At 38.1% G+C, this 17,587-nt stretch overlaps 1 protein-coding gene across 1 annotated transcript; it reads right to left on the bottom strand.

Annotated features, from left to right (window-relative positions):
* Positions 1-203: 203 nt before the first annotated feature.
* Positions 204-2,583, bottom strand: LOC133818468 (pentatricopeptide repeat-containing protein At2g20710, mitochondrial-like). The gene is made up of 2 exons (XM_062251353.1): positions 2,247-2,583; positions 204-1,739 (listed from the first exon to the last, which is right to left on the bottom strand). The coding sequence occupies exons 1-2, from the start codon at positions 2,550-2,552 to the stop codon at positions 468-470; spliced, it is 1,578 nt and encodes a 525-aa protein (XP_062107337.1). The 5' UTR covers positions 2,553-2,583; the 3' UTR covers positions 204-467.
* Positions 2,584-17,587: the final 15,004 nt, after the last annotated feature.

A 17,587-nucleotide genomic window follows, 5' to 3' on the forward strand; every position in this document is an offset into this window, starting at 1 on the left:
ATAATTATTATTACTTTTATTATTATATTATTTGATATGCCTAAATTCTTATTAAAACAAAGAGTCTATATATATATACATACGGTTGGGGAAAGCTGTATAATTTATTAAACATACAGAATAAAAATAATTTTTTTTTTTATATTACGATGGGAGATGTAATTATCTCTTAAAACTAACTGTGTTAGAAAACAATAAAAAAATTTGTTAAATCTAACTGAAAATAACAATTTACTTTAAACATTTTCAAACATTTCAAAAACAACAAAAATTTCCCTTTCTTCAAACATTTTACCTCCAACTATTTCCAATAAATTCTAAAACCTAGAGGCCCAGAATCAACACTCAGACCTTATGTACATGCAAACATAAAGTCAAAGTGTGATTTTAACAGAAGAATAATTGGATACCTCAATTAATAACATACAACGCCAAAATCACTAGATAGTTCCACATCATGATCTCCATTACCTTGTTCCAAGAATCTCATTTGTTTCTTCATCAAAACTAAAACCATCCGTGTTGATTTGGTTTGTTTCTGCACCATCATTAGACCCATTTACGTTTGGACAAAGAACCCCTGAAAATGATTCTCCAGCTGCATCACAAGTGCTCAACAATCTATCAAAAGTATCTTTGCTAAAAACATCACTGTTCCTTAATAAATTTATGATTTCTTCCATTCCTGTAACATCCCCTTGATCTTTTAAGTAATCTAGACAGGCAGCCAAAGTTACAGGATTTGACATCCATCCTTTTCGACCGATCATGAGTGATTTCTTCAACATTTCAACTGCTCTAGGCATTTGATTATTCTCCACAAACCCATTTGCCAAGATACTCCACGAGCCGGCGTATGGAGTACTTCCTTCCGCAGCAGCCTTTAAGGTGGATTCTGCCTTTTCCAAAAGACCCTTCCTGCAATACGCAATAAGAATGCTATTAACCACCCTGAAGTCGTAAATTGAGCACTGCGACTCCCACTCCTTAAAAACCTTCTCAGCACCCTCAATATCATCAAACTTTGAAAGACATCTGATCATGCAGGCATATGGAGCCTCCGTTGGTCTATAAGTTGGTTTGTACTTATTCCAAATTCTGTAAAGCTCCTCTCTATTACCAGTATTAGAATAGAGAGTGAGAAGAAACATATGTCCTGTTTTCTGAGTTTTAGGATTTATTTTATCAATGTCCCGTTCAAGTTTCCCTAGCATTTTCAAAGCCTCCTTAATCAAGCCAACCTTCAGATATCCACTGGCTGCCAATGCGTACACTTTCCAGTTAACATAAAGGTTGGGTTCTTCCTCCATCCTATTCATGATTTTTTCCATCCCAGCAATGTCAGATGCCGCAACATAGGCAGACAGTCGATTTCTCAAAGTATACTTGTCATGAGGTATACCCTTAACTTTCATCTCTTGCATCAACATGTCAATCTTATCAAAGTTTCCATTCTTAGCGTAAAGGTTGATCAATACATTGTAAGGTAAAGATGATACTGCCTCACCCAAATTTCTAATTTCCTCCATAAGGGCTTCTGCTTTGTCAACAGAATTCTCTCTAACATAGCTCCTTAGAAGAGCAGCATATACATGGTGTGTTTTTAACTTTCGTGACATGTTGTTGAAGTAGTTCTCCGCACGATCAAGTCCGTGAACTTTGTGGATCAATTCTAATCTAACCGCTGCATCACTTGGTGATATTTTTAAAAACCTACTGTCTGTCATCCAAAGAGATATCTGGAAAGGAAAACATGACAATTAGGTGCAGAGGTGGCAGCCGTTAGGAATTTTATTCTAGGAAAAACTATAGTTCTTTAGGTGAAACAGTATCCACCACAACATTAGAATAAGGTAGTTCAGAGACCAATTATCACTCTCTACTTAATGAGAGGTGTTATATGGTGAATGTCAAATGAATTAAGAACAAGTAAAGTTAATATTAATTCATATTGGCAATCAATTAAGAACAAGTGAATTTATTGTTAGGATGAATTTGGTGTCAGCTGAGTGGTAGTAAGCGTTACTCTAGTCTAGTTCTCAATAGCAAACATGACACAAATTCTCAGATATTAAATCCCCAATTCAACAACTAAACAAACCCCCTAATAGAACAGTTCTAGTCGTAAAAGCTATATGAGCTCAGTTTCTCAATTGGTCCTACAATAGTAATATTATGTGAAAAATGGCCCGAAAGGGCGAAAACACAGAACATAGAAATTGAAAGGAAGGAAGATGAAAGCGAACCTCAAGAGCGTGGTTAAAGCGTCTAAAGTCCCTCATGGTTCGAACCATCCACCCCAGTTGATCCTTGTCAACCTGTCGTCCTTCATTGACCCATTGTCGGAGCACTGGTAAAACCGAGGCCTTTGGATCTCGGATGATTTGAACGCGGTGGAACAGAGAGTCTGGGTAAGAAGAAGAAGAAGAATGAGGTATCTCAGGGGTTTTAGCGGAGAAGAGGGAAGTATAAGCCCGAGGGTGGTTGTGAAGGTTGTACTGGAACCGAAAGGAAGCGGGCTTGATCAGATAATGAAGCTTTATCATACTCATTGGCTTGGCAACACTAACACTGGGTCTGAAACTATCTACACTAACACTGGGTCTGAAACTATCTGGTCTTTTATTCACATACTGAGTATGTATTTCTAATCGGGAAATTTGCTATTATATGCTAAAAAAATTAAGCAAGTTAAATAAAGTTATCCTACTTTTTCAATTTCTTCCCCAAATAATCCCTCATTTTTCAACTTCCCCCATTTTCTCTAACTCCCTTCTCTCTCCTTCTTCTCTAACTCCCTTCTCTCTCTCTCTTGCTCTCTCTCTCTCAGACAAAAAAAAATCACCACGGCTTACAGTTAGCCGGACCTCCACCCACCACGACCTCAGCCAGACCTCAGCTGGACCTCCCACACACTCAACCGACCTCCACATTCATTTTTCTCACCCAAAATCAATGTGTAAGTGTTTTTTATGCAAAATATTGTTGGCTTTTGTTATATTTAGTGTAAGTTGTATGGATCTGCACATTGTTGGTTGTATTTTGTCCATTTTGCGTTCTGAAATGAAAGTAGATTATGCTCCGTTTTCTGCGTTTTTTTCTGGGTGTTTCGTTTTTTTGCGATTTTTGAACAATAAATTGCGATTTTGTGCGATTTCTACCAAAGTCAGAGGTTAGGGATGAAACTATGCGACATTTGAACGATGCCATTGCGATTTTGTGCGATGTTATGTGTGGCAAAAACTAAGTATTTTAGGGCGATTTTAGGGCGATTTGTGGGCGACTTTATCTGTGTGCGATACTTGTGCGATGCCTGTGCGATATCATTGCGATTTTGTTTGTATTAATTTTGTCCAAAATTTCTTGCGATAGTTGTGCGACTTTGTGCGATGTTTTTGCAATATTGAACGATATGTGTGCGATTTTAAATTTGTACGACTTTATTTGTACCTTTTTCTGATTTTAAATTTTTTTGTTTGTGACAGATTCAACTGTATTTGTGCCTATATTGTATGATGGTGTTTGGGTTGTCGAGGGTTTCAACTGGTATTCAATTCCCCAACAAGTAAGACGTTGATGTTTGACATTGACACTACTCTGGAAAAGTTGCGTGAAGTTTTGTATGAAGAGTTGGATGTGGATCCTTTGGTGTATGAACTGAAATTAGAAGTCTGTTACATGTACATGAAGTCTGTTACATTTGGGCGATATTGTGCGATTATTTAGGAAAATAATGATAGTTTATGGCATTTGTGTTGTTTTGCGATATTGAGCGATATTGAGCTATTTGAGCGACAGTCAAGGTACTCATAGCTTTAGCGATGTTTGTGCGATTATATTGGATAGGTTTTGCGATTTTAATTTAAAAACCTTATACATTTTTTCTGCGATTCATTGCGATGTTTGTGCGATTCATAATTGTAGTTTTGCGAGTTTTTGCGAGTTCTTTTGCGACATTTGTGCGATTAATAATAATTCCTATTTTTAAAAATGCAGATGGCTCCAGAGCTCGTTCTCCCATTGTCTGAGCATTTTCCAGGGCGTATCACCTACAGAGAGAACGGGTACTTCACTGCTATAAAGGATAAGTTCGAAGCCTTTAAGTTGACTGATAAGATGAAGGAAAGTCCCTTCGGATCTTTTTGGAATGCCAGTGTTCTTCAATTCTCTGGAGTGATTGTGCATCAACTGTTATTGAGGAAAAAGAAAGTCAGTGAAGTTAAAAACGATGAAGTGTGGTTTTATGTGGGTAAAACGGAAGCCAGATTTGGGAGGTCTGAGTTCAGTTTGATCACATGCCTAAAGATGAGCGGTGGCCCCTCGACAGCAGACTTCTAATTTGTACGATATTGAACGATATGCGTGCGATTTTAAATTTGTACGACTTTATTTGTACTTTTTTCTGATTTGAAAGGCACTTGGTGCCTTTCATGTACATGTAACAAACTTCTAATTTCAGTTCATACACCAAAGGATCCACATCCAACTCTTTATACAAAACTTCACGCAACTTTTCCAGAGTAGTGTCAATGTCAAACATCAACGTCTTACTTGTTGGGGAATTGAATACCCAGTTGAAACCCTCGATAGCCCAAACACCATTTGTTTAAGCAAAGAAATATAACAAGAAGAGAATGTTCAATGCCTAAAATTCTGATACCATAAGTCAATTGTCCATTTATTTCTGAACAACTCCATGTTGTCATCGCAGATCGTGTGAAATGGTAGCCTACCCAATAAGTGCTCGATGTGCTTGATGGCATACACACCACAATCTCCACCGTGAACGAAACATAAACTGCATTAGTAAAAAACAATTAACATAGAATTTAATTTAAAAAAACATGAATAATAACTAGAATTTTGATTACCTGACTTTGGTTTGGGGTACTGAATCAATTGGCATGCGGTTCACCTTGAACTCTTTGCATCCTTTAGCTCCAGGTGGAATCGTCAACCGAGGGTCATCCTTGAAAAGATGTGATTGCAATAACAACGATGGGAACAAAGTAGACCATGACTTCATAAATGATTGTAGTTGTTTATCACTTATCACCATCACGTCTAAATCATAAACATTCAGAGTCCAAGTAGAAGTGGATGCTTCAACTGCAAACCAATGCGCTTGAAGGTAAATCTGGCACCAATATACAGTGTCTACTCCCTTCCACGATGCCAGGAATTGATTGTCAATGTCCGTAATCATTGACATCACATCTGAATCCCACAAAAACCTTTTCTTATCCTCTTCCTTGGCATTCTGATATGCATCATAACGGTCTGGTACCACTTGTGAGAACATAATATTCATCACAACAACATCTTGCTGATAAGCATAGAACTGGAGACACCTACGTAGCATATGCTTGGCCGCATCAATATGCTACAAAAATAATAGGAAAGAAATTGTTAAAACATATGCCTCTACCCCTATCAAACCCAATTTGAAGATACTAGGACGAAACCATCTGCCTCTACCCATTGAACCAACATCGAACCCTATCGAACCCAATGTTTGGAAATACATACCAGATAAAAGATATTAAAAAAATTACTTACCCCATCCTCGATCCAAAATTGTGGTGTCTTCGGCGTCAGAAACCAACTCGGACCATGAACACCAGTTTGGACATCCCTCTTCATCTTGTTCGGAATATCTCCAAGCAACCACTTAGTAAGTGGCTTTTTCAGAGGGTCGAGGACTAATGGCACGTCATCAATCGCATCCACACGAGCTTTCTTCCTGGTTTGGTCGGTGTAGTCTTCAAATTTCTTAGGTTTGCGTCTTTTCCTCTTGGCCAATTCAAACTCTACCCCAGCAACATCCCCAGGTTCTATAATAGCAACACCTGGGGTCTGAAGATTTGCTGTGAGTACTATAGGGGGAGGAGTGCCTATGTCATGTAAGATAAAAATTATCTGGGAGATCAAGTGAGTCGGAATCAGAATCATTCTCTGTCGTATCTCTGCAAAGATCTTGTACAAATGTCAAGATCTTATTGACAACATCCATGATGACCACCTAGTTCTGTAGGACGGTATCCTGACGACTCTCGACTCGCTCCAACCTCTCTAACACCTCCCGTAAATCAAGTTGATCAGGACTGGGGTGTACCAATGGGGCCGGGGCCGAGGGTGTGGGGCTGATGGGGACTGGGGTATCCTCTTCATCAGGGCCAGCATCAACAAAAATATTGGCTGCCTTCGCAACCTCAGGAGCTATCTTCGCCGCCTTCTCAAAATTAGTGAGATTTTCTACCTCTTCTTCTTGGCCCAACCCAGGATACAAGGGAGCATCACCCTCAGTCAAAGCGCTATAATAATCTATCTCCGAAGGCCAAGGCTTAAACATGGACAACATAATCAACTACATCAAACACAAAGCATTAAGTTAGTTTGAAACCACCAAAGAATAATGTATTTTGACATAATATAGAATAACTTTACACTTGTCTTCTCGAACATCGGTGCATCCTTCGAAATAGGACGCACCTTATTGCTCAAACAACTGAGCATCCTCGGAAACCGGTTTCCATGGTCAATACCATACTCATGTGCAAACTGCTGGATGACCTCATATGCCCAATACTGCAATGTAGGGACATAACCATACAAGCTGTATTTTGCTTCTTTTTGTTTCCCCTTAACTTCATTCTTCTTCTCATAGTTCCTCTTCTAACAAGGCATGTCTTTTTCACATGCATCCATAAGCTTGTTAAAAGACACCTTCCCCAATGGGTAAGTAAAGAAGTACTTAGTTTCCTCCACCATCTTCAGCGAATCTATCCAGACATTTAACTTGCCCTCTCGTGCAAGTAAAACCCCCTCAACAAAGAAACATAGACCCAACTTGTAGGCATCTTCAACTACAGTGCAATTTTTTAAAGCAGCCTCCAAATGCATTATCTTCACCGTTTATTCATCATTAAAGTACTCCTTGATTAAGCGGTCACTACTCAAGTGTTTCTTCAAATCAGTCTCAGATGGCCCGACACTGAAGTTCAACCCCGTAACCAAAGTAAACTCGCCTCTACCAAATCTACAGGGTCTTGATCCCAAATGGAAATGCAACTCATCCTCTTTGTTGCATTGGATCTTACACAACATTAATTGATGTATGAGAGATGCAGAGAAGTCCAACTTCTCAGCCACAAAAAATAGTTTGAAAGGGGATTCCTTCACCCTTTCTATCAACCTGAGCTCCTCAAACATGTCCTTGATTGTTTTAAAGTAACCACTACCCCTGTATGTGACTCGACTGGGAAAGTGATCTATCAAGGGAAAAAGAAACTTTGGCATCTGCAGAAAAAATATATAATACAATTAAACAGAATCACATGAAAAATCCATCAATAAACATAAATGCAACCATCGAACCCCTATCGAGCCATCGAACACCCATTGAACTGAAAAACAGGACATTTTCATAAAAAAAATACCCCATCGAACCAATATTGAGCTTGCATCGAACCACTACAATATTATGTTGTACCCCAGATGGCCTACCCTATCAAGCCCAGACAACACCCCTATCAAAGACCCATTGAGTATGCATCGAACCCCCTAAATGCCTACTCGATTGAGCCTATATTGAGAATGCAACGAACCCTACTGACCATGCACCAGGAACCCCTAAGCCCCACCCTATCGAACCAACCTCAAACATGCATCGAATCACCATCGAACCTGCTCCTAGAAACCCTAAGGCCCACCCTATCGAACCAACATCAAACCCAACAAAATACCCAACCCATCGAGCATGCATTGAATCCCTCAATCTTAAACCTGGAACCCCTAATGGGCCTACCCTATGGAACCCAATCGAGCATGCATCGAACCCCCATTGAACATGCATCAAACCCACAGAAGCATAAACCTAGAACCCCAAATGACCTAACCTATCGAACCCAGTCGAGCATGCATCAAACCCTATCGAGCCTAAATCTAGAACCCTTAATGGCTTAACCTATCGAGATTATCGAGCATGCATCAAACCACCATCGAAACCCCGTCAAACCACCATTGAGCAACCTTACCAGAACCACAAAAATACCCAGACTTCACTCTCAACATACCCACACTAATCTATACATTAACCAACTAGATTCAAACCCAAAACCAGACACAAACACACAAATTGAGATTAGGTAATCCTAAAATCTAACACTACCAACACAAATTGAATGTAATAAAAAATAAGAGGTTACCTTTGTAATTTTAAACGAGAGGGACGATATGAGCTCGTGGAGAGGGAGAAACTCAAACCCCTATCGAACGTGGGTTTTGGTATAGAATTAGAGTCGAGAGAGAGGGACGAGCCGTGATGAGGGGGAATTGCTCGTGGGTTTTTTTATGCGAGATTGAGAAACGAGGGACGAGAGGGCCGGCGAGAGGGAGAAATGGAGGCTTCGACGGAGGCGACGTGGCGGTGAGACGGAGGCTTCGACGACTTAGACGGCAATGGCGTTTTTGTCTGGTTTTTGGTGAGTCGGGTGGGGGAGATGAATCGAGAGAGTGAGAGAGAGAAAGGAGCAATCAAAATTGGGGGGGGGGGGGGGGAATTGTGTCAGGGGTATTTTGGGTATCCTCAAAAGAATTTTCATTATTTTGAAATGATAAAAAGCCTAGCATTATTTTTAATTACAACCCCCCATTAAGCATAAAAACTCAAATTCCCTTTAATATTAACCATTGGGGTAAGATCAATGGTCCACATTTATAGTTTTTAATTAATATTTCTAAAAATAAATTTTGATTTTTCTAAATTTTTGGAAGAGTTACCTGATGAAAAAAATGTATTTATTATGAAAATATAACATTGTAAAATTTTCATTTTTCAAATGCATGTCAATTTCCAAATATAGCTAGTGTCTCTCATTGGTTGGAAATAACATTAATTATGGAAAAAAAAAAACTAAATTCGAAATTAATGTAGAAAAAAATATTTACTTGTTGGGCACTTGCTATACCAAGTCACTATGTTGCCACATCATCATAATTGTTAGTACCCATCAATGGGTAGTAACTATTGAGAAATCTTCCATATATATATATATATCATAACAACTAAACATAAAAAAAAAACATAAAAACAACTTGAAAACAACACAAAAAAAGACAAAATTGTAAAAATGTAAAAAAATTCTTAAAACTGTAAAAACGTAATCTTTTAGCGAAAATTAGTATTTTATGTAAGCAACAAAATTTTTGTTAGTGTAAAAAATGAGATGATGACCTAGTTCCCAAAATAGCCAGACTTCCTTCTTTATCACCAGAGTTATTTCTTTCTTCTCCAATTAGGTTTTTTGGTGTTCCACCGAATAGAAAACTCTTGTGGTTATGCTTAAGTTAGTAGAGATCCTATTTGTGCATAGTAATAGTATTTTCAAGTGAAAAAATCATCCACCAAATGTTAATTAGATGGTCTATTTATAGTGTAAAGATTCAAAAAGAAGAAGGAGGAACTTCCTAGTGATTGGTTAAGAACCAATCGATTCTCCCACCTTTTACCTTTCAAATTGTTTCTCTTCAGAGGCTGGTCAAAAGAGGAGGCTTTGTACCACCTTCCGATTTTACGCTTTTGTTTTAGTGAAATGGTGCGTTTTGAATGCTTCTAAATTAGGAAAGCCAATTGGGCTCAATATTTTGGGGCCAACACTTTGCATTAGTTTCTATAACATAAATATGAAAGTGAATAGCTTGACACCAATGCAAAGCCAAAAAAATTCCCTAAGCTTTAATGATATAAGAAGAATAAACTCTCATCAATGAAGAAGCTAAGCCAACAACTACTGGCACTTCAGAATTCCTAATGATACCACCAATTCCCAATAAAGAAGTAAATGCCAAAATGATAGCCTCCACATTGAGCTTAAAATAACCAGAACCTGTGAAATCCACTGGATATCTTACCTATTTGCCTTTGGTTCCTGATTAGACTTAAATGCACCACAAGCATCCCTAAATTCTTGTAATAGAGAAAAAGCGTAGGAGCAAACATCTTGATCAGGTAAATAGGATCTATTAAAAAGCATATTGTTCCTCTAACTCCACAAAGCCCAAAGCACATAAAGAAACAGTTCCAAATTAGAAGAGCTAAGCATCAAATTATTTCTTTTAGTTTATTTAACTTAAATACATCAAAAATATCTACCCAATGTAACAAAATTAGACCAATGCAAAGAAAAACATTATAAAAACAAAATGAAAACTATACTAAGTCAAAATTATTTACAAATTTAGTTGTCAAAATTAATGATTGTAAGAATTAGTTTTGTTACAAGTAGTGCTAGCCACAAAATTTCACTCAACTATATGAGAAAATCCTTCCAAATATCATGACCATAACGAAAAGGTAAAAGGTCACGATGATAAATAACTCAAGAGCTTATTGAGTGAGTAATTACCAAAAAATAACAAGAGATATGTTTGTAGAAGTTCCCTAGAGGTCACTTAGTACATAAAAGAGACCAAACACAAACTGCAAAGTTCCTGCAACAATACACCCATATATTGGGAAAAGTAGCTGCTGAAGTAAATAATGTTAGACCTACAACCCTAACTGATACCATATGGTTACAATTTACACAATTCACTACATTAATTCCTTTTCTCTTTCCTAAAAAAAGTTATAAAAAGAGAAACCTACCTGTATATATAAGGGGTATATATAAAGGAGTAGTACCCCCATTGAAGGGGTTTAGATTTTATAACAATAAAAGTAAAGCAATACTCATTATTTCTTAATTCTTTCTCTACTAACATTTTTCTAGCGTACTTATTTAAGACCTTTGATTTACTTCAAGTCCATTTTAATTATTCTAGCTTGAATTTGATCCATTGTTAGTTAATGAAAACTTAGCTTTAATGATTTCGTCTCGTTTGTGGAAACTTCCAAGAAAAGTTCCTAAGTTTGAAGGAGAAAGAATGGTGAGATGCACAACCTGCCTTCACAATGAAAAGATAAGAATGGAGGGATCAGCTCTGAGCTGCTGCAAAGGAAGTGTTAGCCCCATCGCACAACGAAGCATTGATGGGAAAAGTCCCACTCTAGCTCTACCTGACACCCATCATAAGTTTCACCATGACTCTAGACCCTTAGTCCACAGAATTGGCAAGAAAATGATCTTGCGCACATTTAGCTTTCCCAAACTCCTGAACCTGGATCCATAACCCAAAACTAAAAGAATCGTGGATATAGAACCAACACTTAGAAACAATAGTCAAGAATGTTGGGTTTTATGCCTTGTAAAACTATATTTCTTATGTAACACATTTTATTATCAATAAATAATAGAAATCATCGTGTTTTATTACATGATTATTTATTTAATACAAACATCTGTAAAATCCTGAATATGTGTAACTAATTACAATTATAGTGACTAGGTTACAGTGGATTATAATTGTAATTACATGTTCAAAAGAATTAGTCCTAAGATAAAATCATTGCACGAGATTTATATTGATTTAGTAATCTATTATATGATCTTCTTACACAATGGTGTGGTGTCTTATCCAAGATATTGACCAACACTACAACAAAATAGGCATTTAATGGCTATATGGGGGAGACATTGTAGACATTTAATGTCTCCCCCAGGGGAAGCGTTGTTGAAGGAGCCATCTTAAGTGGCCCTATGATGACTCCCATGGGGAGACTTTGTAGACATTCAACGTCTCCCCCTGGGAGTCATCATAGGGTGTACGTTTTACACCCTACGATGACTCATAGGGGGAGACATTGAATAATTACAAAGTCTCCCCATGGGAGATGTTGTAGGTACCCTATGATGACTCTCAGGGGGAGACTTCGTAGACATTCAATGTCTCCCTCTGGGAGTCATCGTAGGGTGTACAAATGTCACCGTACGAAGTCTCCCCCTGAGAGTCATCATAGGGTACCTACAAATGTCTCATATAAAAAAGGTATACATTAATTTATTTAGAAATATAATATATAAGAAATATATAATGACCCAACTATTTCTAGGACTTAAATCATTAAACCTACTAGACATAACTACTACTTTGAAGAGAACATACATAAGAAAAATTCATAACTTTATTGAAAACTTTAAAATAATATTTGTAATACATAAATGAGCCCATTGTTTTAAAAATAAGACATAACTTTAAATGAAATTGTTTACAAAGCTAAATGCGGAAAAATACATAAAAATCGTAATTTAAAGAGACTAAAGAAAATAACATCGTCCTCGAATCGACACGCAACCCATCCACTCTATTCATCTCAACACACACACCAAGCTTCCAAGAATCCATCCACCTTTGTATCTATTTTCCTGCATTACACTAAAAAGAAAAAGGAATGAGCCTAATGCCCAGCAAGGAAAATCTACCAACATATATATATATATAACATCAAACGTAAACATAAGATCATAACAAAACATACACTATAAAACATATATCTCAACAATAACCCATGTACATGGTGAATATTGGGGTTTGCTAGCTAAGAAACTATAAGCCTCAAAATACAATGAGGTTTGCTAACTAAGCAACTATAAGCCCCAAGAACATAAAAGTGTTGGGGTTTGCTATTTAAGCAACTATAAGCCCCAAAACATATATACTATAACATATCATAACATAACATAACATATTATAGCATAATCATAACATACAAACATATAAAAAACTATCCTACTTTCTTTACCAACACCGAAATAATTGAGAACAAATGCGGGACTTGGAACACTCTTAAAACCAGAAATAAAAATGGTGAGTATTTCTAAAGAGTAAAGAATATATGTGGAAACTAAACCTTCAAAACAAAACTTACCAAGGAAGATCTTTAAGTTTCAAGAGCCTAGTCAAAAATCAATATCAAAAGTTAGGATATAAATAAAAGGACTAAAGAAAACTAAAGAGTTTTAAAGGATTGAACTTAAAGAATAAGAGTACCTTAGTTGACCTTATGGATTGGTCTAACTCCAATATCGAAATACACTAAACCTCACTTCCCAAGTATTTTATAAAGCTTAAGAATGGCAAAGATTTTTCCCAACCCAAGTGTTTTATCACTCTATGGTAGTACTAGCACCTTGGAGTCTGATCACAGCTGAAGAGTGAGTGGAAGGGCTGGGTACTAGGTCCTATTTATAGAGTTCTAGGAATAAATATCTTCTTTTTGGCTTTGAATAAAAATAATGAATAAAATTGAAAATAATTGAATATTCGTCAATCAGAGGCTGAAGACTCGGTCAAAATGTTCAGAAGTATGTCTAAGGAGTCAAGGCTTGATTTTAAAATTAAAAAAAAAAAAACTACTTAGGGTGATATATTGCCCCTATATGGCGATATATCGGCTCTGCCCTAATCTCGAGCCTCCATTTGTACGATCGTGCAACGTTAATGTGTTTTCCGTATCTTTCGTCAGGCGATTTATCGGCCCCAATGTTGTGATATATCGACATACGTGAATATTTTAAACACATAATTGCACTTTTTCAGCATAATTAAGGTTGGAAAATTGCTTTGACTGAGTCAAACTACGACCCTAACAGTTTCTGGTGAAGACTAAAGCTTATATTTTCTTATTTTATCATTAAAATACTTAATTCATTAATAATCATGCTTATGACAAGTGTCATATTCCTATTGGCTCTATCTAAACCTTAGGTTATAATAAATATCATATTTGTGACCAGCAATATTAATAAAACCTTATGTTATAATTAATATTCTTAAACTATAGATTAAACTTATAAAATCCATAACTATTGCTAGGAGTTTCCAACTAAGTCCCGGTTGGAACCAAAATCCACGAAATCTAAAATACTACACCTACTATTAACTAGCTAACTAAGTAAACATTCTGGGGCTCTACAATTCTCCCCTACTACAAAGAATTTTGTCCCCAAAATTTACTTACCAAACAATTCCGGATACCGACCTTGCATGTCCTCCTCCAACTCCCACGTTGCCTCCCATTCAGAACTATTTCTCCATAGGATTTTGACTATCGGAATACTCTTAGACCGTAATTCCTTCATCCCTCTATCTAGGATGCTAACTGATTGTTCCTCGTAGCTCAAGTCTTTCTGGAGTGATATCGTATCATACTTGAGGACGTGAGATGGGTTTGACACATATCTACGCAACATCGAGAGGTGGAACACATTGTGACTATTTGCTAGCACTGGCGGTAAGGATAATCTATATGCAACTGCTCCCACTTTGTCCAATATCTCAAAAGGACCTATAAACCTGGGACTAAGCATGCCTTTCTTCCCAAACTGCTTCATACCCTTCATAGGAGATATCTTAAGGAAGACTTGATCTCCGACTTTGAATTCCACATCACGCCGCTTGGCATCCGCATAACTTTTCTGATGATTTTGAGCAGCGAGCATACGCTTTCTAATCAGTACTACTGCTTCCTGAGCTTTTCTAACAGCTTCGGGTCCAAGTACTTTCCTTTCTCCTACCTCATCCCAATGTAATGGCGATCGACACCTCCTTCCATAAAGTAGCTCGCAAGGTGCCATCTCGATTGTTGACTGGTAGCTATTATTGTAGGAGAATTCTATCAGTGGCAAGTACTTACTCCAGGATCCTCCGAAATCAAGTACACAAGTGCGCAACATATCTTCTAAAATCTGTATGGTACGCTCGGACTGACCATTGGTCTGTGGATGAAATGCTGTACTAAGACTTAACTTGGTGCCCATAGCTTGCTGCAAGCTTCTCCAAAATCTCGATGTAAACACCGATCCTCTATCGGACACTATTGTCTTAGGGATTCCATGCAATCTTACTATCTCTTGAACATAAATATCTGCGTATTGTTCTGCTGTATATGAAGTCTTGAGAGGCAGAAAATGACCTGACTTGGTTAATCTATCTATTACTACCCAAGCCGAGTCGTATTCCTTATTCATTCGAGGCAAACCCGTCAAGAAATCCATGGCTATGTCGTCCCATTTCCATTATGGAATGCTAAGTGGTTGCAATAAACATGCAGGTCGCTGATGTTCTACTTTCACTTGTTGGCATCCTAGACATTTAGACACGTACTCCACTATATCTTTCTTCATTCCTGGCCACCAATACATTGCCTTGATGTCATGAGTCATCTTGGTCGACCCTGGGTGAACTGAGTATGGGGTATTGTGCGCTTCTTCTAAAATCTTCACCTTAATCCCTTGATCGTTTGGCCCGCATACCCGATCCTTATATCTTAATAACCCCTGACTTGATATTGAGAAATTCGTGGCCTTCCCTTCTCTAAATGCATCCATATGTGTAGTAATGTTTCATCATGCACTTGCCCAATCCGTATATCTTCTAACCGACTTGACTGAATGGACAAGTTAGCCAGTTTACTAATGACTACTTCTATTCCAGCATTGATCAGCTCCTGCTGTAGCGACTTTTCTATTCTAGCTAACACTGCTAGACTTCCATAATTCTTCCTACTTAGTGCATCAGTAACTACGTTTGCCTTTCCCAGGTGGTATAAAATTTCACAGTCATAATCCTTTACTAGTTCTAACCACCTGCGCTACCTCATGTTAAGCTCCTTTTGCGTGAAGAAGTACTTTAGGCTTTTATGGTCCGTATAAATCTCACACCATTCTCCATAAAGATAATGGCGCCAGATTTTTAATGCAAAGACCACTGCCGCCAACTCCATATCGTGTGTTGGATAGCGTTGCTCGTAATCCTTCAACTACCTTGAGGCATAGGCTATCACCTTGTCATTCTGCATCAGCCCACAACCCAATCCTTGCTTCGACGCATCGCAATAGACTACAAACTTGTCATTGGGTGTCGGTACACAAAGTACTGGTGCTGAGAATAACCTATCCTTAAGCAACTGGAAACTCTCTTCACACTTATCTGTCCAGTTGAACCTTTGCTGCTTCCGGGTCAGGTTGGTAAGTGGAGTAGCTATCTTAGAAAAACCCTCTACAAACCTCCGATAATAACCTGCTAGTCCTAGAAAACTTCTTACTTCAGACGCATTCTTTGGTCTTGGCCAATCCTTCATAGCCTCTACTTTAGATGGGTCTACGGAAATTCCGTCCTTGGATACTATGTGGTCGAGAAATGCTACCTGTGAAAGCCAAAATTCGCACTTCTTGAATTTGGTGTATAGTTAATGCTCCTTTAGTCGCAACAAGATTAACCTTAAATGTTTCTCATGCTCGACTTTATCCTCTGAGTACACCAAGATATCGTCGATGGATACTACAACGAATTTATCCAACTAGTCCTTAAAGACCCTATTCATTAAATCCATAAACGCGGCTGGAGTGTTTGTAAGACCGAAAGACATAACTAAAAACTCGTAATGCCCATAACGAGTTCTAAAAGCTATCTTGGGAATGTCTTCTTCCCGTACCTTGAGCTAATGATACCCAGACCGTAAGTCAATCTTTGAGAACACGGTCGCTCCTTGGAATTGATCAAACAAGTCGTCTATCCGGGGTAGCGGGTACTTGTTCTTAATCGTTACCTTATTCAGCTTGCAGTAATCTATGCACATCCGCATACTCCTGTCCTTCTTCTTCACAAATAGAACCGGTGCTCTCCATTGCGAATGGCTCGGTCTAATGAATCCCAAGTCTAAGAGTTCTTGTAGTTGCGTCTTTAACTCCTTGAGTTTGGTAGGTGCCATTCGATATGGTGCCTTGGAGATAGGCTCGGTGCTTGGTACTAGTTTGATTATGAAGTTAATTTCCCGAGTCGGCAGCAATCTTGGCAAGTCATCAAGAACTACCTCCAGAAATTCCTTTACAATATGCACGTCTCCAACCTTTAGTGGTGTTTCCTTGACCACATCTGTGATGCTAGCTAAGAATGCTTGACATACTTTTTCTATCATATTCTGAGCTTTGAGTGACAAAATAAGCGGTGTGCGTAAACCTGAAACCTTTCCCATAAAACAGTCTCGGCCGTTAAGAGTCTCAAATGTTACTTTCTTGTGTTTGCAGTCAATGGTTGCGCCATGCTTTGCTAGCCAGTCCATTCCCCGTATCACGTCGAAGTCTTTAATCTCCAGTTCTATCAGGCCTCCTTCTAATTCTACATCCTCAATCTTGATTGATACTCCTCATACTACCCGTGATGATAGGACTATTTCACCTGAAGGTAATTCTGTTTCAAACCTAGTTCTAAATCTTTCACAAGGTTTGTCTAATTTTACTATCATTCCTAACGAGATATACGAATGAGTGGCTCCCGAATCAAATAATACAAAACACACATTATTGAGGATAGAAACCTGACCGGTAACCACTTTATTGCTAGCATCAGCTTCTCCTTGGGTTAAGGAAAAAACCTTGGTAGGAACCATCTTGTCATCTCTTTTTCCTTCTGACTTGAGCTGGGGACACTCTTTCTTTTGGTGACCTTCTTGACCACAGTTGTAGCATCCCTTAGTGTTTGCACGACCCTCACCTGGATGTTTCTTTTGGCATTTGGCACATTGCAGATATTCTACATAACCCGGCCTATTGCCTCCATTGTTTGTCCGTGCCCTTTTATTGTTGTCGGACTGCTTGTTGTCAGGATGCCTTCTTTTCTGACCACTACTATTGTTGGACTGCTGGTT

Source organism: Humulus lupulus, chromosome 2 (assembly GCF_963169125.1).
Source record: "Humulus lupulus chromosome 2, drHumLupu1.1, whole genome shotgun sequence".
NCBI classification, from domain to species: domain Eukaryota; kingdom Viridiplantae; phylum Streptophyta; class Magnoliopsida; order Rosales; family Cannabaceae; genus Humulus; species Humulus lupulus.